This window comes from Acyrthosiphon pisum, chromosome A2, assembly GCF_005508785.2.
Source record: "Acyrthosiphon pisum isolate AL4f chromosome A2, pea_aphid_22Mar2018_4r6ur, whole genome shotgun sequence".
NCBI classification, from domain to species: domain Eukaryota; kingdom Metazoa; phylum Arthropoda; class Insecta; order Hemiptera; family Aphididae; genus Acyrthosiphon; species Acyrthosiphon pisum.
This window is the reverse complement of record NC_042495.1, coordinates 40423370-40448292: the sequence shown is the minus strand read 5'-3', so window position 1 is coordinate 40448292 and position 24923 is coordinate 40423370. Positions and strand designations below refer to the sequence as shown.

Below are 24923 nucleotides of genomic sequence, written 5' to 3'. Positions count from 1 at the left end.
AGCGTATTTATTTCACGTTTTAGACCTAAAAGCCTAACAAGATTACGCATACAGATTTAAATTCTGTAAAAAGATTTGAGTTGATCGATCTTCCTTTTAGGTTATTGTGGTAATCGATTTTTTTATATTTCTTTAACATTGTAGTTAAATCTGAGTTTAGTTTTTAAAATTTTTAGATTTTTTTAGTAGCTTTTTTAAGAAAGTTAAACATTACTAAATTTTTTTTTCTATACATTTAATTTTATATTTTTCTGCTGATTCCGATTCTTAGTGACTTATGTTAGTTTGGTTTTGCGTTACATCTACATCGTTTAATATGTCTACAGTTATAAAATCGTCAATGTAACTCACAATTACATTTTTCTGACGCATTCATTAAATAAAAAGAACAAATACCTTCTGTAAATACAGATCGTAAATAAAAATTTTTGTTCAATAAAAAAAAAAAAAAGTTATTCAATTATTGATATCAATTTCGATTTTTTATGGTATTCAAAATCGGTTTCAAACTTTTTTATTACTATTGACTAAAATTGGGTAAACAATAAAGGTTCATAATCTACCTTGACTAAATGTTAGTCATTACTAATAAGAGTAATAACTAATAAGTAACAACTATTAGCCAGTAATGAAAAAATCAGTTTAATCGATGAAAATACGTTTTTATAAAATACGGATTTAGGTAGCAAATCACTGACTTTTTATTTTAGATTAGGAAATGCTGTACTTATAGTGTTTTAACGTGTAAAAGTCATTATATTATTTCTAGTAATTTTGTCATGAAGTTTTTGACAATGTTCTATAGATTAGCTACCGATACTTATGAAACAAATACAAAACAATATTAGATAACTATAACAGTTTTATATAAAAAAAATTTGAAACTAAAGTTATAATAACAGTTTTCATGGAACCAGTGTGGATTATCGACAAATAATAATTTTCAACGATAGCAATAACCTATGTTGAATTAATGTATACTTTATACATGTACGTTTATTTTCTTACTATTTTCGAACAATATTATATGAAATAAATAACACAGCAGTTGATAAATATATTATTTTCAAAACAATAATTAGCTTGGCGGGCCAGTGAAGACAATAGATGCCAGTGTAATATCATGACTACGTATTTTCATTATACTACCTAGTAAACTGTATTTGTCAAAGGTGGGCATTAACTAGTTAAAAAGTTAAAGTTAAGTTAAAAAATTAATTTTTTTTTAACTTTTTAACTTAACTAGTTTAATTTACAGTTGAAATAACTTAGCCTTTCTCAGTTGATTTTAAAAAAATCCATCAAGTTAAAAATATTTTGAAATTTTTTTTTATACATAAATATTAGTATATCAGTATAAAATAAAAATAATCCAATACAAAAACACAAACATTTCTGTTCTTTTTCATGATATGATAACTTTGTGTATATTTATATAATATTTTATTAAGTTATAAAATATATATTATGCGAGTTGCAATTTTAAATGTTTTTAAAAAATTAATCATATTAAACTATAAATTGACAATTATTATTATGTTTTAATGTTATATAACTTATAATATTAAATTGCTTTATGATATAAAAAAATATATTTGTGAAATTATTAATTTGAGATGAGTATAGTTTAAATTAGAAAAAATAGTAAAGTAAAAGTAAAAGGGCATATAGTGTACATTATGATAAAAGTTCAATAAAATTGTTTATTCTAATTTATAAATTAGACACTATAGAAGGACACATTCATTCATTATGTGATTTACATACTAAAAAAAAAAAAAATAGATTAAACTTTTTTAAACTGAGTTAAGTTAATATTATTTTCTATATTAATTTTTAACTTATCGATCTTGTGTCCTCTTAACTTAACTTAACTTGAGTTATTTATGTTCATTAACTTTCCACCTTTGGTATTCGTTGCATTCGTACACAATATCATTTGTCACTGGTGGATACTACAATATTCGACAGTTGCCATATCGTAGAAACTGAAAAAGATTTTTACATGACGACTGAAGTACAATTATTATTTGTAACTTAGGCGTTAGTTCACATGACATAATAAGAAATATTATGATCACATGGCGTTTAGAATAGGCTTTTTCGTTACACTGCTGACGTGTTGGTTTTTTTTTCCCAGAATTGTATTACTTTGATTGATCGTTGATTTATTGTATGTTAAACTCTGTTAATTTAAACGTAACATACTATGTTTAACACATCAAAGACTGGTATTGACCAAATTTAAAATAGAGTACTACAATATTATATCAAATCATAGGATATATTTTATTTTTTTGTAACTAATGTCCTCAATATAATATCATGATACATCTATACAATATAGCTATTGTCAATAATTAATCTTTATATAATAAATATTTCTTCTGTACGTGTATGTCACTGAACTCGTCCTCAACAGATAGACCTATTTTTATGAAATACTTTATGTGTGTTTGGGTGGGTCATTGAATGGTTTGGACTTACACTTAGACACGGTGGGTCCAACCCAGAGTAGTGCCCAAACAGGAATTTATAATATAGGTAGGTACAGTAAACTATAATATTTCCTGGTAGACTATGTTCTCTGGTACTTTAAAAGTCTTGTATAAAATTAAAAATTTTATTCTGATCAATGTCTTCTTTGTCAGTCAACATTATATTTTTACAGTATGGACAATAAAAATTATCAACACAACGTTTAGCAAAATACTCCGTGAAGTATGTAATTGTACAATCCTCTGAATTTGTTTTGGTATTTACGATATATTCTGGTTCGGGTTCTGGCGAAGACGAACTGGATGCTAGTAACAATAATAATATATTAATGTCCATTAAGTTGTAACTATAGAACTATAGAACCAGTACCAACAATTTTCTAGGGATTTGCTAGATTTCGCTAGGAAACATTGTTCGTTATAAAACCACAGTTTTTACCACAGTATTTCAAAACAATAAGTAATTGTCGATACTCAATCTTAAAAAGCACATTTATATTATACCATTAAGGCACTACGTATATATTAAAATCTGACATAGACATCCTACATTGAAAAATCTTTAGAAATATTGCTGTGAATGTAATGCATAAGAGGACGCATGTGGTAAACATAAAAAGTTATGCTAGTAATTAATATAATTATTCTTGTTTTAAACACTTGCTATATACTATATCATCAAAGCTGCCTTAACAAATGGATTTATATTTTTCGCACCGGTGCTTACGCGCGCAAAAATATAAATAGCAATAATAGCATCAGTACCTACATAAAGTTCCCTAATTTAAAATATAATTTATACTTAACACAGTATTTCATAGTATTAGAATATAACTAAAATTACTTTTATAAAATATGGTATTTGCCCAGGTATGTTAGAGGGTTCAAATCTCTTCCGAAATGTTTTCAAAAAATATTTTTTGACATGAATTTGTTATAAATATTATTTTGTATAATAACTATTCAACTATATATTTAAGTTCGTACGTTCCACACAATAAATATTTATTTCGCAGTTTTCGTCGAGTTTAGTATTTGATTATTAAATATTTCTTGAACATAATAAGCGTGTAGCGTTTATACGTCTATACATGTTCTAAAGTCCGCAGGTTGATAGTCATTAGTTATTACTCTATGTAAATGAGTATTCTGTTGAAAGTATAAATTTTATAAATTTCATTATTCAGTAAATGCATAACAATTGATTTATACACTCGACGATACAACAAAAAAAGAAACAATGTTTTTTGTACCTTCCATACAAAAAGTAGTTTCATTAACTTTCACAAAAAAAAAAAAAACTTGACACACTTAAAACGTATTAGTAATAATTTATATTTTTTAAGCTATTTATACTTTCTAAACTTTTCTTGTATCAATCTCTGAGATTTTAATTAAATTCAATTTAAAAGTATTTGAGTATATAACGTACTTAATTTGATATTAAGATATTGTTCCTTTAATTGAAGTCGTGTAAACGTGAAGATTTGATGCGTGCTAGTAACTGATCTGCCCGATAACCCAATGTCAACCAAATCGACAATAATAAAAAAAGAAAATATGTTTTTTATACATTCTATAAAAAAATACTTTTATTAACATTCACAAAAAAAAAAAAAAAGGCGGGTAAGTCGTGGATGTCGCTCTGCTGTACAGTAGGTTACAAGTGGGTTACTGTAATGGATGGAATTAAATTTGAATCCAATGATATTATATCATTGTATACGAAAAACGATTCTGAACGGAGATGATTTGTCAGTCTAGGATATATTATTTTTAAAGAAAAACTTATGGAGAACCTTGTACCAAATTTTAAAAACTTAGTTATAAAAGAAAAAATTTTTACGATTTTTCAACCACTAAATTACTTGCAAATTTTCGCAATTTTGACATATTTCGTATAAATTTGAACTTTAAATGCTTATAAATAAAAATTGTGACAATGTATTCCTTTTATTTTGCAACTGCTATTGTAAAAATATGTTAGGAGCCTTGTATTAAATTTCCAAATCTTAGAATTAAAAAGAAAAACTTTTATGAATTTCTGTTTAAGATTATTTGAACATTGCCGTAATTTTTACGTATTTAGTCAAAATTTGAACTTTAAATGCTTATAAAAAAAAATTGTGCCTATGTATTTTTATAATTTTTGAATGGGAGTTAGAACAACATATGTGGACCCTTCTATTAAATTTTCAAGTATTTTGTCCCAGCTAATTTTTTTTTATCAACATTTATAAAAAAAAAATCAAAAAAAATCGATTATTTCAATTGCCTATAAATAGATTAAAAATTAGTGAAATATTTTGAAAATAAAACTATATAAAGAAAATGTCAATTTAAACAACTGGTAAAATTTTCAAGTGTCTACGACTCATACTTTTTGAATAATAACAAATATCAAAAATCGTTTGAGGCTAAACCGTTATTTAATGCGGTTTTGTAAAAATTTAAATTTCAAACACTCCTAAAAATTTTTTGTCTTAGTCCGGTTGAGTTTTTTTTACAGATATTTAAAGAAAAACTTATGGAGAACCTTGTACCAAATTTTAAAAGCTTAGTTATAAAAGAAAAAAATTTTACGATTTTTCAACCACAAAATTACTTGCAAATTTTCGCAATTTTGACATATTTCGTATAAATTTAAACTTTAAGCACTTATAAAAAAAAATTGTGACTAACGATTTTGGATTTTTTTTTATCACTGTGAGAACAACTTATAAGAAACCTTGTATTAAATTTTCAAAGTTTTCTATCCAACCAAAAATTTTTTATCGTTATTTTAAAAAAAAATACTTAGAAAAATTGAAAATTTCATTTGTCTATAAATAGCTCAAAAAAAGTCGAAACACTTTGAAAATTTAACCCTGTATAGACAACGCTAATATAAACATCTGTTGCAAATTTCAAGTGCTTACAATAATTATTTTTTGAGTTACAGTAAAATTAAGTTTTCGTTTTTGTCAAAAATTGGTTTTGCGTAAAAATTCGCGTTTTTCCGTTATTTTTTTAAGGTTTTTCCTGCCGCTTTTGAAAAGTATTGGGAAATTTTCACTTTTGACCCCCCAAAGTACCAACTAGATTCACTTTCCTTTCAGAAAAGGTACAACTTTTGAAAATCGAAGCATTTTTACTGCTCCAAAAGTTGTCGTCAGACACAAAAAAAAAAAAAAAAAAAAAACACACATCATTGTAAAATCAATACATTCATCACTTCGTTCAGAATCTAAAATGATGAATATAGAAACAATTAGTTCAAAATTTGTACGTACATTTTTTTAATAATTAGAGTCTATAAAATTAATTATTGTTACCATTTAGTAAAAATGTGTATGCGTCTATTCATCCAAACTCAAAACTATAACGTCATGGTTGTTAATACAACTGTTAAACGGTATAGAATTCGAATTACTTTCGTTTACTACTTTATCATAAAAAATCGTAACTCACTTGAAGCAATGAAACATAAGTTAGATTTTGCATTGTATTGAGGTGTACACATTTAATTATTTTAATATTTTCATAAAAGCATAAACCCATTTTAATCGTGCTGATGAGTTGGTACATTTTTTATTTTATATATAACTTCCTGGCCGTCTCATGAATGTTCCTTTTCGAAGAGAAAAATTACAACGAGTTCCGTTCAAGCTGCTGCCTGCTTATATACCTACTCTTTTTCGGGTTCGCATTTGCGCGATTGTCGTCTGTCAGAAGTAGCTCACAAGAGAGTGGTGTGCAAGTACTCTCTGCACGGTGGCTATATATTATATATATATACATTATACATAGGTACCTACATCTTTAAACGTTTGTAACTCGAGTTCAGTAAGAAACTATTTTGTTTCCATTGTTAAAAGGCCGCATAATGGCTCGGTGGTATCAACGCGTGTAATCAAAATATCGACTCGCGTGGCAAACGATCCCTACTCTTTGATTTCCTCCTTGCAATATAAAACGATAGCAACAAAAATGGGGGGGGGAAGTAAATAAACCACAAAATAGATACTGCTGCAGTATATACCCAGTAATACTCCTTCTCGTGCGCAATAACAATTATATCGGAAAATGATTTTGTTTCTAATTTATATATTTACATAATACGATTTTACCCTGTGGTTTCCAAGTGACTTTGAGATAATATGCGATTATGAGCGTGCCGCATACTGCCAGACGAAAGTCCATTAATATTAAATAAGTATGTAAATTGAGTTTTCGCCGTCGGGTCAGCATTTTTTATTTTTACCTAATTGTTTATTACGTAGAACAGCTACTGCCACTACCAACTGTTACTACTACTAAATAATACTGATAATATTATTCGTGTAGTGAATGATTTATATACGACCACCGACGGTAATTTCAATACATATTGTATTAAAACAAAAACAAAATATTTCATTATTATATCAGACTCTGTTCAATAGAATATTACCTGTAAAACCCATGCCGATTACACCATGATATATTTACCATGTTATTATTATTATCATCACCAAAACTGTTTCGTTTCAAAATGTCTAAAAAAAAATAAAAATCTCCTCTTACCACGTCGAGAGTACGTGAGAAATCACAGACTTTCCCGGACATTGTTGTAATACTATTACGAGAAAACTCCCACATACGACGTATACGTACCTATATGGAATCGACGCAACAAGTGCATAAAAAAATATATACCTATCTTAATGTATTTATGTTTTATTATTATTACAGTATACGAAGTTAATGTGTTCACTATTAAATATGCTTATTCATATTAATAATGTATTATTCCTTATAATATTATCCTTATATTATATTTGCTTCCTGCGTGTTCGTTTGATCATTGATCATTATAATAACATAATATTATCACAATATTACATGTAGAGATATCATAAAACGAAAATTCTGTTATTATCATATTATTGTATTATACTATTATACCGAGATTTTTTAAACAATACACAAAAAAGAAAAACCTACAAGTGGAATAAATGAGTAAATGATAAATTTAGATGAGTCTTATAAAAAAAATCTACTCAACGAATGCAAAGTAATTTATTATTTAAAAATTTGTTTTTTAGCTCAAAAGTACAACTATGAAAACCTGCAAGTCGTTATGGTACTCCAAAATTTACGACGGATATAATATATTTTCGAGTCACAGTTAAATAAAAATGTATAACACTAAAAATTTCAAAACATTTAATTTTTCATGACTTAAGATTTTCTTCTTTGAAAAATAAAATAAATAATGAGTGGCGTAATTTAATTTTGAGTTTATATGTTTTAAAAGTTATTAACACGAAACCACTTAAAACGAATATACATTGAACAATAAATAATACGTTTGTTTACTATTTGATACTTTTATACTTTTATACTTTTCTCCGGCTATAATATAATTATTATAATTTTCAAACAAGTAAGATATTTTATCCGGCCTCTTGTTATGATTTAATGGTTTCTCGTTGCCTACTACCTAACACAAATAATACCTAGTATCATACAATGAGACGTAGATACGTGAAATATTTGTATAATATATTAACTTTGAAATATAACAATAACGAACCTATACGTTTTGTAAAGGGACGGTTGATGCAAAATGCGTTCTTAAATTTAAAACGTTCAATTGCTAAAATAAATATGTACGCACTACGCAATAGGTACAGTAGTTAAACCATAGAATGTATCAAAAATAATAAATATAATATATAATATGTATAATGTATTGCGTTGATTGCGCTGGTGATTCATGTTTGCACATTATATAATATCTATAAGGTATAATAATATCTCTTATAGATTACCATTGATTCTGTCACCGACTCATGGTAAATAAAAAATTTTAAACTTTTAAAAACATTTTATGGATCTGATAAATGTACGTTATCGTATATTGATTGTCTTTTGCTACAAATTTTGCAGGCTATTAATCAAAATATATATTTATGTCGAATCTACACTAATTTACAAAGACGTAAGCATTCAGTTATATGGTCAAGGTAATCTCTGGAACTGCAAGTCGGATTTGAAAAATTCTCTTTGCATTTCATAGCCCAGGAAGATCTCGAGGAAGATAAAATGTAAAATGTCCAGTCGCCTAGTAATGCTAATCATTTGTAATTTTCTCAGTCATTATGTATAATACTATGCGTAAAGCACCATATGAATGGAATTAAATACTATTCTACAAATTGTTTGACTGTGGATAATCTTGAGACAGTTTAGAGGACGTAATTTTGTAGTAGGTAGTAAATACCTACAACTAGTTCAGCCACTGGCGCCCACGTCTAGTTAACCAAGGGATCACCAAATGGCGGCCAGTAGACAAAATTTATCTGTACACAGGCAAGAAATTTATTTTAAAATTTTTTTTTGTGGTAAATTAAATGAGGTTTTTATTAATTTTCATTTTATTTTTTGATATTGTTTTTACTTTCTTCGGGTAAACATTGTTAAGAACCCCTGGCTATATTAGTTAGTATATATATATAATAGTGTATAAGATAGTATTGTACGACGGCGACTGTCTGAAATTGCTGCGACAGCAATTCCAGGCAAGCGCTGGCTACAGGCACGGCTCGTATAGCATCGAGTGCAGTGGCATTTCAGAGCAGTAGACGGAACCTTGTGATTCGCGCCAGAGCATTATTATTGTCAGACCATTTTATTTCATTAAATGTATTGTAAGTTTTTCTTTTCAAGTAATATAGAAAGTAACCTATAGTTCGAAAGTGTTCGTTGTTTTATTTGTGCACGGACCTCCAAGGAGATTCGTAACACATGCGTACATTAAGTTTTCATGGCTCCGGAAAAGTTTCTGAGTTCATAAAGGCGTGATTAATAAATTGGCCCTCCAGAAATATTAATTGATGATCCCTGACCTAACCGATGCTTATTGACGGTAGCGCGTATGATGTTATTATTCCCTTACTATTATTAATCTGTTTAGGTATACCTACATAGCGATAGCGAACCCGACGTGGCATGGTCAATCCATCGGTCTATCCAATTATAGTATAAAAATAAATATGAGACGATGTTTAATTTGTCTCATTCTGCCAGGCACGGTGTGCATGGGGGAATTCGAAAACTAGTAGGGGTTATAGTTGCGCTATATGGCCAGTGAGAAAAGTATCGCTGTTAATATTTTTGTTTTATTTTATTTTAAGCACCTATACATATAATTGTTATTATAATTAGGTAACCGTCATTAACTACCACAAACCAAGTTATCGCGGTTGGTGTTTAATTTACGGTTTATTAATTTCTGGTGTGTTATAGGTCTGATTTATTTTTTTTTCAACGTATTCCGGACTCACTCAACGCTACTGCAGCACACATAATATTCGGTTTGATTACAAAATATTATTTGTAAAAATATATTTTATACATGGCATACTTTCATATTATTATACTTATGAAGGACACAGCTATTCCATCGAACACAAATTAACCGATAATTGATATGTATCGTCGAGCACGGAGACTTACGTTCCGAACCCTACAACCCACCAACGCAGAATATCGGGATCACGTGGTCTTATAATAGTAGAACGCGGAAATAATGAATTTATCAAGTTTCGGGAGAATTTATATATAATAATTAATAATATTCATTATAGCGGAAACGTGGGTGCGCTGTCGTCACAGTATAGGTATATTATTATATAATAATATAATATATATTGTGTGTGTGTGTGTGTGTGTGTCATTATATGACTTAGTGTACACTGTACATAATATGCTACTGACTAATCTCCGATATTTACTTTTTTCCGAAGTTTAAATATTACCTATTAAAGTTAAATTAGTGAAAAAAATCTTATAATATTTTATCATTTAAAAATAATGTAGCAAATGTATACGTGTATATTATATATTATTGTAAAATCAGTAGAGTTACTATTATAATTCTTGTTGAAACCTTTGACAAGTATGTCACCCGGAAGTAACACCAGTGTCCATTAATCGAACGTGAAATAACTCACATCAAATCAAATTAATATATTGATTCGTTTTTATTATTATTAAAAGCTGTTGACGTAGCTAACTTAGCTAAGTTATTTAAAAACTATGGTATAATTCATTTATTTTTTTTTTTTTAAACTTGATTCAACCAAGTAAAAATATTATTCATAACTTTGGCCAGTCTTCATCAGTATTGCTGCAGAGTACCGACGGTGGTAATGCGGACACCCTACAAAATATAATAATGTTACTATTCTTTTATCGTAATTTAATGTGACACGGTGTGGGGAAAAATTGTAACTCTAAACAGCTGGTGTATCCGAAGGTATTGTATATTATATTATATTTTATACCTAGGTGTATGGATGATTTTTTGACTAAATAATAATAATTGGATGGACGTCACTCAAAACCGGTATAAAACTGCAAAATCCGTTCGGACTGTATTGTTGTAAGGAATGGCGTCTGCAGACAATCAAATTACCAGAACGTCACCAAAGAGCTTATTTATAATGTTTTCAACCCTTAGCCGCTCCGGTAAACGCCACAATGTCAACAGCAGTTGACAAATCGTTATAGACAAGTTAACGCTATCGTGTGAAAATCATTATAGTAAAACGTAAAATATTTATCGAAATGAACAAGCATTGGAATTATACACGTTCATTGGTGTATGAAGCAAATTTTTTGCTAGGAAATTATGTTTTAGAACATTCAGAAAAATATACAATTTTAATTTAAATACAAGCCATATCTAGCAATAACGCGAATAGATAACTACTATAGGTTCGATCTTCGATTTTTATACAATGACATTTTTGGGAAAATATTGTGCTTCGGAAATATAAATTACCATTGTACATTGTTATAAGAAAAAAATTAAACAATAAAAATAGAAAAATTCTGTTTTAAAAAAAATACTTCATATAGGTAATACATTGTAAGCTTCAAAATATTTGAAAATTAGAAATTTAAATAAATAGTATTTTTACATAATATGAAATCATTATACTGAACAGCATTTTCAACGTTATAATTTTAAGTTTTTACCATTTTGAATGTTATATGAAATCATATATTTTGAGAATTAGATTAAGCAGAATATTGTTTTAAGAATATCAATTAAAAAAAATGAATCGAATGAATTCGTAGTAAATTAGTTAGGTGTAACAATGTGGGGATAGTGGACCCAAAAAATGTTGGTCATTCGAAATTTAATTTTAGATTCTGAGCATAGCTTTATGTTTACAATGCAGTGTGTTTTATTGATGTGTGTCATCAACATTTGTGGTAGTAACAATTATCTTTTATTTTTGACCTCAAAATCATTTCTGATAGAAAAGTGAATGTAGTTAGTGCATTCATGAGGTCAAAAATAAAAATTCCCAGTAATTTTTGAAAGCGTCGAGAAAAACAAAAAAATAAATAAAGAAATAATGGGAATTTATACGAAGACCAATTTTTGAAAAAATTGATTCAATTTTTTGTATTCACCAAATATTTATATTAGCATTTTCTATGTATGGTAAACAACTTTATAAGCAATTTATAGCTTTGAGTAATTTTGCAAAATTCATAAATTTTTCAAACTTTTTGTCGATAAAAATTGTTCACTTAATAAAAAAGCTTGACAATTTAATGCAAGGATCTTCATAAATTGCTTTAATAGCAGTTTCAAAATATTAAAGCTACATTTATGTGATTTTTTTTATATTAATTTATTTAAAGTTCAAATTTTAACAAAGTTCATCCAAGTCCCAAAACGTGTAAAATATTTTTGAATTAGAAAATAATAAAAATGTTTATTTTTATAGCTAAAATTAGGAATTTTAACAGAAGATTCTGAAAAAGTTTTTCTACGTTTATCAAAAATGTATAGTTCACCGGACAGTATTATTCATAATTTATGACCGTTTGATTTTAAATTGTTTACTATATTTGAAAATTCAGTGTTTTTTATATTTAATTATTTATACAACTCTACAACTAGTAACTTCTGTACAGCATGGCAATACCCACTTGTCCAACTTTTTATACAATGAAATTCTCAGAAAAATATTCTGCATTAGAACGATATGCAATTTAATATTAATTATATTTATAACATTTCCCAGAGTTTACAACAAAATAAAACAGTTAATAAATGATTTTTTTGACATTTTGATGTTTTTTATGTGATACATACTGCGTGCACAGAAATCTAAAATTTCAATTCCCAAATGGAATCGGATGCCAAGATATTCTAATACTATAAGGTTAACAATACCAAGACTTGGTTAAAACATATTCACAAAAATCATTCATTAACAAGATAATTTTTATCGTCTTTTTTTGTTAAAATATATTTATATTCGATATCAATATCACTGTGGTACATTTATTGAGATCTTGAATTGTTATCAAATTAAAATTCACCATATGCTAATCTAAACATCATTTTGCAAATATGATAGGTACTAGATATCATTCGAAAACAGCACACAAAGGTAGTTAAACTTTAACTATATTTTTCTCAATATACCCTAATAAAAACCTGACTGTTCTTTTTTCATTTTATTTACCTGATGTATCAATGCATCAATATTTTAAGTACTTAATTTGCTTATATGTATATAGATACTTTTTTTTTAATAGACAGAATAGTTAGTCAAAAGATCATTTTATGCGCAATAAAACGATTCTACTTTTGTGGTAAAAAAAGTGATTACAAATTGTATATATCACTCAAGCGAAATGAGAAAGATTTATTTTCATAACATTTCATAAAAAAATATGTGAGAAATGCAAGCCCTATGTCCAGAACTACTGAAGTTACCCTCGAGTGTAGGTTATCAAGTTAAAAGTAAAACATGAAATAGTATTTAAATTCTAGAACTTAAATTAACACAAATGTAAATATTGAAAACTACACATTTGTTTGTAAAATAACATTTACATTTTTTCCACTAAATATATATAATGATTAATATAGTTCACTGCACTTTACCTTATAAGAACCGAGGTCATCCACAATACACACTATTGTTGCTTCTCTGCCAACCGGAGCCGTAACATTTGTTATCGGTTCAGCGAATTTGGGCATTTCTGAAAAAGAATGAATTAATAAATTATTATAATATACTACCATAAGTAAATGCTTTTTTATATTATTATAAATATGTTATATTCATTTTCATGTTATTTTTTTAGATTCTGACTCCTGAGGAGAGCAAATGTATTGATTTTACAATGATGGGTTTCTTCTTGTGTCTATAAACACATTTTATAGTAGAAAAAACGCTTCAGTTGTCAGCTAGATAAAAAGTAAAATATTCCTAGTAGTTTTCGAAAATTTCAAAAAAATAAAAATAAAGGACAATTTGTGTATTTTTACACAAAACCAGTTTATGAAAAAATGTTTTTTTTTGGTAAACTAACTCAAAAACTTATACATAATTGTAATTTTTATCAAATATTTATTTTCTTATATTCTATACCTTATAAAATGTATACTCTTTTTGAGCTTTTTGTAGACATTAATTTTGATATTTACGATTTTTTTTTTAGTTTTTTTCTACTGATATCAGTAAAAAAAAATGTTCACTCTCTCAAAATTCTTAAAAGCTTAAAACAAAGTTCCTTATAATATTTATAATAAATATTTAAATTTATTAAGGATATTCAATTATATGCCAGATTTTTTTACAAGCGTTTGAAGTAAAAATGTTGACTAAATTCTTCATATCACAAAACTTGCAAATAATTTTTAGTCAAAAATGTATAAATTATTTAATTTTTATAGTTAAAACTTAACTAATTACCTAGTTAAAAATTGAGTATAAGGCTCCTCGTATGTAATTCATATCGGATACAAAATTCTAAAAAATATACATGTGTCATGCACAATTTTTTTATAGACTTGTTAGCATATTTTTTTTTTGAGACTACCTATTATATGCTGACCAACTGCACCGTTGGCCATTCTCATATAATAACGTTTTGAAATACGCTTTGCACTTAATCGTATTTTATGTTTATAATATAATTAATAATCTTTTATAAATTTAAACGAAAAACAACCCTTTAAAACGCTTTCGAAGTTTATATGGTAAGAAACTTACTATATTTTTTCAATGTACGAGAAAACATCACAAAAATGTTTTCAGATGGCATAACTCAATATAATATTAAAACGATTTATCTAAGCGCGTTAGCCGTCACAAGAGACGGTTGCATCTGAGAAGATTGAAGAACGAATAGATTATGAGAATTGAGCAAAGCATAACCTGATGGTTACGGTCTATTATTGTACTACAAATTGGTCATTTATATCATTGCGACATTTTTTTTTACGAGTAGCATGCGCATAGAGAATAATTGATGTATGAATATTGTTAAACTGATTGAAAATTGATTTATAAATATATAGATGAGCATTTCATATTAACTTTGGTCGATCTCTTACAGTGATAATAATATAATGACAATATATTTATACAATTAATACGTGATTATGGATAATTATTGGAAATAAACGCAATTAAAAGTTTCAACGACGATTTTATGTGCAATATTTATTATTATGTTTACATACCTATTTAACCTATTTAATAATTGCAATACATCTTCAAAATGTATATAGGTTTTTATTTTTAATTTATAATTATAGGTAGGTATATGTATGCTTTTTTTGTATAAAAAAAATAATTTTTTAATTTTTTTTTTTTTAGTGTATAGATTATTAGGTCGTAGGTAACTAGGTTAGGATGTAGAGAATATTTTTAAGTATGAATATAATAATAAAATATTATATTCCTATATATAACCGTATGGATTATATATAGGTATATTAAAGTACGATATTATATAACAATTATTTCGAGGTTCCATAAATCATTTGCTTCAATTATAAATTTAATTTTCACACCATTGTCCCATTATCAAAAATTTATATCACATTCAGAAATCAGAATTCATAAAATTGATTCAGTTATAAAACACACATGACTACACAATACATTACAGTAATATTCATACATCACGTGAATCGACGGTCAGACTATTAAACTTTAATATTTTAGCCATTAAACTGTATCAAAGTAATATAGGTTGTTATGTTATTTAAACATAATGTTACTCCATTTTGGTTACAAAAACAAATCGTATTATGATAAATGTATGACATTACTACATGTACCTATGCGATAATATAGGTAGCGAAAAGGAAAATAATATTGAAACAATTGTAAATAATGTATAGCTTATACAAAATACTCATCCCCACAGTAACAAGTATAGGTAGTTAGATACTATTGAATCAGTAGTTGATCAAAATACATTCAATCAAGCACTTCTTATCAGAATGCCGAAAAATATATACTCGCAAGACCATATATTATCGAACACCACGTCATCGCACTCAACCTGGATTACTCATTCAGACCTGGTCAACAAGAAAATGAAGATTAAAGACCTAATTAAATGTTTAAAACGAATCTATCCAATATAAAAAAATACACTTTAAACTTGAGAAACTTTGTTGTAAAACCAAATGAAAAGAAAATCTTCGTGTAACCAACATAATATATATGTAAATACTAATTACTAAATATACTTTTTATTATGTAACTATAACGGTCAGAGCAGCCAAACTTGATTCCCACCAAAAAAAAAAATTATTTATACATTCCTAACTAGTATATCATTCGGAAGCTATCATATTATTATTATGGATCGCCGACAACAGAAAGTGAAGGTAGGTACTGAAGAATATCAGCGGATCATTAACAAAACGTGCAATACTATTATTATTATTATTATTATTATTGAATAGAAACTTCTCTGTAAGTATATGAATATTAGGTAATCGAAAAAAATATCCCCCTAAAAAATCCCCCAAAGCAACTACTTGTATTTAAATTATACAATACAGTATAGCTTAGATACGTCCTATATTATAATACCTAAGTACAAAAATATATAAATATAATAATATGTAATAATTATGGCCCGTTTTTAAATGCTCTAAGAATTATCCAAATATGTTCTAAAAAAACATTTTAACATCAATAATATCCTTGTAAATGACCCAAAAATGGTTTAAACAATTCTTAAGCAAACAAAATCGCAAAAATGCAAATTAAAAGTTATGTTTTCAATTATTAGATGTATGAAACAGATTTTGCACTTGAGTATTTCCTGCAAACCCTGCAGGTTAATCCTATGGGACTAATTTCCATTCAAATCTGGGCCTTAGTAATAATAATAATAATAATAATAATAATAATATTGTCAGTCAGTACCTTAAGAAAAAGTTAGATCTCGCTTGCAGAATTTGTTGGCGAAATCTGATGGTTAATATTATAATATCGTTAAATTAAAATAAATAACAGTAAACTTTTTTAAGCAAGATCACCATCATAAATTGTTTATTATGTTTTCTGTATGTTATTCAAACCCGACAAATGTAATAAATAAAAATAAAATACATTTTGGGGTTGGTATTTAAACTTTAACAGACTTATTATACACTATGACATTATCTCATCTGGTTAATGCCCGTCAATGATTGACAAGCAATCTGGTACGGCCATCAGTTCAATAAATAATGAAAACTTATTCCCGTAACTGCTATGTACTAATAAGACATAAAGGAATATAATTCAATTTTATGCCATCATATCGGTTTAAAATTAATTTCTAACAAAGTTTGAAATACCTACCTACATTATTACCTATACGTAATATTACCAATTTAATTAGACAATTTAGTAAGTTTCTGACATGGTTGTTAATTTCTTCCATTTTAAATTTCTTTAAACTTCTCTGTGGTAGGTACGTTGCCAAAGTTTAATCAATTTTTTGAGTAATTAAAACTCACTAAAAACTTGCTATAAATATTATTATATTTTTCTTCTTTCTTCTTATACGTACATACTACATACATGGGTAGGCGTGTGTGTGTGAATGTGTATGTGTGAGTGCGTTATATACAACGTAACTTTTACGACGTTACAAAGAAGGGTAACACAGCAAGTAAACAATGGAACGTCGAGAGAATGTTTTTGTCATACTAACCCCTCTAATATTTTCGTCAGCATGCGGAAAGTCATTGTTATAAATTGCCTTTTGTTCAATTGATTCAAAGAATAATATTTAATACGTGGAAATATATTATAACTTAAAGTATTATAAGCATTAAACCATACCTACTGGTGATAAATATAATAAGACGCTTATTGTACATTAAATGTTAAGCTATTAAAACTGTTAAAATGATTTTGTCAAACATGCAGATTGTACATATTCAACATGTGATAATATGGTTCATAATATGGTTATGTGAGTATTAAATGCTGCATTAAAAAAATATAATTAAGGATTCTTTAATAAATTATGGCATATAAAATAAATGTCAATATCCTTTGTTTATTAATGTTCGAAAAAAAAATTTACCATATTATTATTATTTGTATTTATAAATATAAATATATTGGTTTTAGTTATCCTAAACTAAATTAAAGTTCAAAATTAATTGTCCCAGTGCCAGTTTTTCAAATTTTCCAAAATTCAATAAAATTTTATATTTTAGTTGCCACCTCAATTATAATACTTTTCCACTAATCTACCATCCGATACCTATTTAGGGTGGGGGGGGGGGGTGTATTATATCGAAAAAAATTACTTCACGGGGATAACTCTCAGGCTTTGTATACAATTGTATATTTGTACAATTGTAAATTTCTATAGAATTGTCAGATTTTGAAGACTATTTTTTTATCTGATAGAAGAAGACTTCCTACAACCCACACCGATCTCTGATTTTGTATTTTATTTCAAATAATTGTATTAAAAAATTTGTAAAAATTGCTTTTTATCTTGTACTTAAAATTTGAGAATAAAATATTGAAAAACAGAGATCGATGCGGGCTGTAGAATATTTCCATCTAGCAATTAAAAAAAAAATTATAAAATTTGGTTGGTTTTACATGGCGGTATCGTTATTCCCGCAGAGTGTATTTTTGAAGACAAGATGGCATCGGAACCGGGTGCCTTAAAGGTTTTCAGAAAATGTACTTCTCAGTAAAATAAAATACCGCTGTATATAGGGTACAGGTACCTTTAAGTTATGAGTGAATAATGAGTTATACTTAAGTATTAATCATATGATTTTTTTGAAAAAATTTCTTTTGTGTAACTATAATATGTGACAAGCGATTTTTTTCTATTGACATTATCAGTGGTTCAATCCAAATTGTATTTATACTGAAAACAATAATTATTTTCATTTTTACTATATGGTAAAAATAAAATGTATCTGCTAGAATATTAAATAATACATAAAAGGAATAAATATGGTTTCGCCTTAAATAGGATTCTTTAGGGACAAAGTGTACATTTCATTTGTAATTTTTAACATATTTAGAATTCATTGTTAAAAATTAAAATTCCTGAAGTCTGGCGTTAAATGTGGAATATACTACAATCGATAGACTTCATTACAAACTCGAAAACAATGAACAAATGCGCAAAAGTCAAGTGTACTTATTATGACCATAATATTATTGTTGTTTGTAACTATAAAAATAATTAATTAATTAACTTTACTCCGTATTTAAACTCTCTTTTTTCTTTTGTCTCTAATATTATATATTTTTTTTGCCTCGTTAAATTTATTCAAGTGCATAGTGAGTAAATTAAACTGCTTGCAAAATACATTGATTAAACAGAAAGTAATGTTGGAGGTCTCATCAGGTAGATGACGGTAATGTATAAAGTGCGTGTCATGACGGCTCTTTATATAAAAGACGTATAATCCTAACAAGGTGTTTGACAATTAGGGTGTAGATTTTAAAATGACTTAATTTCGTTTTTTCTTCATAATATTTTACATTTTTTTTTTTCAAAACATTGCTATGTATATAGTTAAGTTATAAAATCATACAATTGTTAGTATTTCGAGTGTATCCAAATTATATTCGCGTAACCAAAATTCAATTATGACAATAGTATTTTCTAATGTAATATCGTGTAAACCTGGTGATATATTATATTATGTAACGTACTAACGTACCTATTCGGGTCGCGAACTAGGTATAAAACGATGCCTAATCATTATTTATTAATGTTCGTTGGGTGAAAGATAGTAAAGATAGTCAATAGTCACCCATCATCTCGTGTAATTTATATATATGTATTAAATAATTATTTTATATTTTTATCTGCTTATTTTACTGTGAAGCATGACTTTAAAATGTAAATGTAATATGCTTTTGATTAAAGGTGGCCATTAACTTGTTAAAACTTAAAAAGTTAAAGCTAAGTAAAAAATTTAATTTTTTTATTGTTAACTTATTAAATTATTCAGTTAAAATGTTTATTGTTGTAACTTAACTTTTTATAGTTAATTACCTATCAATGTCGTAATAATCTATTTTTTCACACAGCGTAAAACGTCTTGATAAATTTCTGTGTAATTCCAAATAAAGGGCAGTTTATGACTTAAAAATATTATAACTTGAAATCAAATTAAAATTTTTTAACTGAGTTCAGTAAATTTTATTTTCTATCTCAACTTTAAACTTATCTAGTTAATTTTTTTTTTAATTTTAACTTAACTGAAGGCAATTTAATTGAATTAACTTAATTTGCCACAGTTAATTATTTTCACTAACTTTCCCACCTTTGATTTTGATAATAATATAAAAATTAACGTTACCTACTCTTATCGTGGTTAGTAGCTACAATGTTTATATTAAAAAAATTACATGGACGAGTAACAGCACATATATGTATATTAACCAATTTATATAAAAATGTGTATAACAGTGATGTGATATCGGTGTGTGGCCAGTAAGATAAGTATAATTATTGTAATAATAATTAATGACTACAAAAACAATAATAAATAATAATAATTATCATAATAATAATAATGATAATAATAATAATATTAAAATACGATGTAGTTGAGACTGTTGAGAGGGTGCTACAACAACAGCATAAATATTGTCTTTGTTTATCTAATGCATAACACGAGTTGGTAATTCTAATAAACATCTTTTAAATATGCATTTAGGTAAAACATACAGGTTCCAAAGTGAAGTCAATATTGTTGATGATTGACAGTCGTAATATATTTGGTGACTACAAAAAAAAACCCATTTCGAACGAGACATCATAGTAATTTCAAAATTAAATTGGCAATAGGTTTTAACTTTTAAATAATTTTTTAAACCAATAGAAGTTATTTAAAAATGTATACCTATCACAAATAATTTGATGATTTCATTTTATATCAGTACCTACATGAATAAATTATGGTGATCATATCGATAGTGGTCAGAATTTAAAATGTCCTCTTCGTTCAACATTTAAGAATTAGACGTGAATGAAGTAGGTAGCAAAACACACGTACGTTTCACACATCAACAACAAAATATTCAATCTTTGCTTACGTTTTTCTTAGCAAAATTGTTCATATTATATTGATTAAAAACCACTCTGCCTTTATTCCGCTAACCATTGAAAAACATATCATTTTCCATTGAATAATAAAGCAAAATTCGAAACTCATTAGTCATTACTAGCGACTATACTTACTTATACAGTTATGTAATTAACTGTTATGGAAATGTAGAAACTTCTTCATGATAGTCGACTGACGTCTGAGATTATAGTGACATAGTGTCATGTCATTAATTTGTTAGCTAGATAAATAGGTACATATAATAACATGTTATCGGTAGATAATATGAGTTCCCGACGACTGTCTGTAAGTCTGTAAGTATAATAAATATTGTGTTTACCTTCTCGTGGTGTTCACTGGATAACGATATAATAAATGAAACTCAAATAATATTTAAAATTTATTGACAAACCTAATTTAAAAAAACAACTAAAATGTCTTTGCGATGTAATCCCAGTATTTGGGTGACAGGGGTCGTGTCCAATAATTGTGTTGACACTTAGACAACACGAATGTTTATAATATAATAGGTTTTGATATTTATCGCTTAAAACCTACTCTGATATATGCTCAGTATAAGTAGTATGACATATTATGAGTAGAACCTGCCCAATGTAATACAGTGGACACCATTTGCCCTCCCCCTTTGCCATTAGCGGGCCGCTGTCGGGCTTGTTTTGGGCCTGCATATAGTAGCTAATAGTTAATATATTTAAGTATCCCTCTACATGTTATGTATTAATTATTTATTTACCTCTCAAAAAAATAGGTTAATTATTGCTTATAATAGTAACCTTTGATACTAACTAGTAAGTATAAAATTATGTAAGAAGGCTATTTGTATTGAGATAAAAATGCAAATGTAATGTAATTGTTAGCGAGCGGTTATTTTCAGTTATTTTGGGCCGGTCAAAAATGTTGCCCCCCCCCCTCTTAAAAGCTGAAATGACGCCACTAATGTAATACGTAGGTACACAAGGTAAACCACCAGGCATGAGCACCCCATTTTATTCATTTATTAAGCACTCATTGAAATTCTGATTTTTGGAGTTTACTTTTAAACCATATTTTCCAATACTTAAATACCTAACTTTCAAATCTATTGTCATGGAATATTATTATACTTAAAACATACAATTTAATAACTCGAACAAACTACTCGTTTGAATTTCGAATAAAATATTATATCAAAGTTTTCAAATAAAATATGAAATTCTTAACATTTTACAGTAAAAATGGCAGTTCTCGTTGAAAAAAAGAAGTTTGTGCTGCTTCAGGACACTCTTAAAATGACATAAAATATCTAATAGTATATGAAAATATGGTCTTTAAGTACCTGTAGGTTCCTAAGAATTACAAAAGTCGTAATATAAATAAAGGCATAATTAAAGGATAAAATATAGGGCTAAGTATGATTGGTGAATTATTCTGTATAATAATATACTATTTTACCGATACGTGACGAACAAAATAAAACAGGACTTATTATATAATATTTATAAAAAATTATAATTACTCATTTAATTTTTGATCCGATTACGTATTATTATTGCAAATTGTATAAACGTAATATAATGAAATAATGTTTATTGTTGTTTAATCGATATAACTATATAAGTACCTGTGTATTCGACCTTTGTACCTATCACGCGCGAGAATGACCCAACTACACTTTATAAAAGACGAATCGTTTGTGTGTTATTTACAGCTAGAAATCGAATTTATGCCGTATAATAATACTTAAACGTAAAACGGCTGAAACGTATAACAAACAATAATTATAGGTGGACATGGAAATTAAACGTGTTAAAATAAAAATAAAGGTATTTATTAAATTTCTTAGACCAACAAAAACAGAGATTATTAGATGTTAGATTTTGGAAATTAAAAATGCTTTTTTATGAGATAAATTAAAAAGTGATTATAAAATTTTAAAAATTCCCGATACCTATGGGTGGAACCAAAAAGCTGATCGTCGCTTTTAAAAAATTATAGCTATATATTATATAATACTTAAATGGATTAATGATATTATACAAACTAATAATCGTTTTTGATTATTATTTTATGATTTACGATTTTATTATTATCAAAATAACCAAAATCCGGGTTTTATGTTGTTTTTATTTGAGCAAATAGGGAAAGCGGTCTAAACAATCTATAATACTAATCCAAAAATGCCAAAGTCCATATTTTATAAAGATGAAACTCGTCAATACGCAATATTATTATAATATTATAGTCATGTTCCCTATGAAACTTTTAAATCTTTATAATTGGTTTGGTCAGAAAAAGTTGTCTAGACAAAAACACACATCATTACAGAACCAACACAATACACTCACTCACGTGTATTGATTTACGTATCGATGCCTAAATATCAAAGGCTGCTTAAAGTGCCTATAATATTAGACTGCGCGGGCACACCAAAGTTGACGGCATCGCCGGAGAATATTTCCACATCCGCATAAATAATATGCACTACGTATGTATATGTATATGTGCATAACCGTTTCCTTTTATTACACATACCATTTCCCTTTTAGCACTCAGGTCGTTCAAGGAGGCGCATTTTCGGTGGTGGTGGACGGTGAAAGGGTCAGAGAGGTATAATACCCATTCGCGAAGATCGAACGCATTCGATAACCTTTTTTCTCTCATTTTTCCCCCTTTTTTTTTCTGCCGCAGTCGTTTTTCGATGTTGTTTTGCGAAAGGCTCTGTTCACATTCGGCCCTCCTCCGCCGCCACCGCCGTATCCCCGATACCTATACTGGAGATGATTACATCGTTGTCAACAAATTCAGTCAACGTTATCGAAACTTTTAGATTGTAATTGACTTTTTTTTTTTGTCAGGGCTGGATTACGCTGGGTGGCGTTTATTGTATATGTCAAGTAGTTTAAAAAGTTTTCAGACTTGTGTTTTTAGAACTATATATAATTTAGACGTGAGCCTTATACGCCCGATGTTTGCGGAACTTGTTAAGTGCAAATTATATTATATACGTTTACGCAGTGATAATATTGTACATACATAGGAACTGCGTTTTACAATGACCAAATATCTAAAAACGTGTCGTGAGAGGGAAACACTGACCGTTTAAACTCTTTACTAGTTAAATATCAAATAACGCTGTATGCGACAAATTAAATTAAAATACCGTTTAAGGTCGTTTCATTTCTTGCGCAGGGCTTGTGCCTACATAATTATAATATGTATAATCACAATTATAATCATAATTATTATGACAAACGATTAATAAAAAATGCATTATATCTTTTCCGGGGCATCAATTAGAAGAGAAAAAAACTATATGCTCCTTGAAACATTTTTATTTTCTTTCACTCACCTTTTTTATGCATGTAACTTATATATAACAATAATATATACATACTCGGATAAATGAGGACGAAATGACCCGTACAAATTCTGTTTAATATCATATGCTCGTATAGTCGTATCATGTATAATGAATTTTTTTTCTTTTTTAGTTTACTACTATTCCATACACGTCGTATTCTTGGAGGAATGTTACTTTTCAGCATAATAAGATATTATTAATAACCATAGTAGATCCACGTTATAGTTACTTAACCTAAGCTATACGGCTATACCTAATTATTGTACAAACGTGCGATGGGCATTTGTCATTATACTCATGTTTATTAAATATTACACAAACCAAATGCTAATTTTATATTAGTTATAGGTATATTTTGTTTATACAACCTTAAAGAATAATGTTAATTACACTCCTTATGCTGCAACGTCATTATTATTATATTGCCGAGTTTATTGTGATAGGATACCACAAAATTTGTTTTGTAAACGAGCACACAATAAACGTATAGTATATACCTACCCGTGAACATTATTGGTTTTATTCTTGTAAAAATGTAATAAACAATTTAAAATCCTTTAACGTGCACGCCTTTAACAAGGTTTTAAAGTTGGAATAACTAGAATGATCGAAAATCTACAATATCATTCTTCATTAATGGCATTTTTCTTTTCTAGCA

The 24923-nt window shown here is 27.5% G+C and overlaps 1 protein-coding gene across 1 annotated transcript in view; it reads right to left on the bottom strand.

Moving 5' to 3' along the window:
* The window catches only part of LOC100162825 (neurotrimin-like), a 244680-nt gene that overhangs the window by 155447 nt on the left and 64310 nt on the right, over window positions 1-24923 (bottom strand). The window contains exon 2 of the mRNA XM_029489793.1: window positions 13444-13541. Within this exon, the coding sequence (XP_029345653.1) occupies window positions 13444-13541 (98 nt within the window). The remainder of the gene's footprint in view (window positions 1-13443; window positions 13542-24923) is intronic.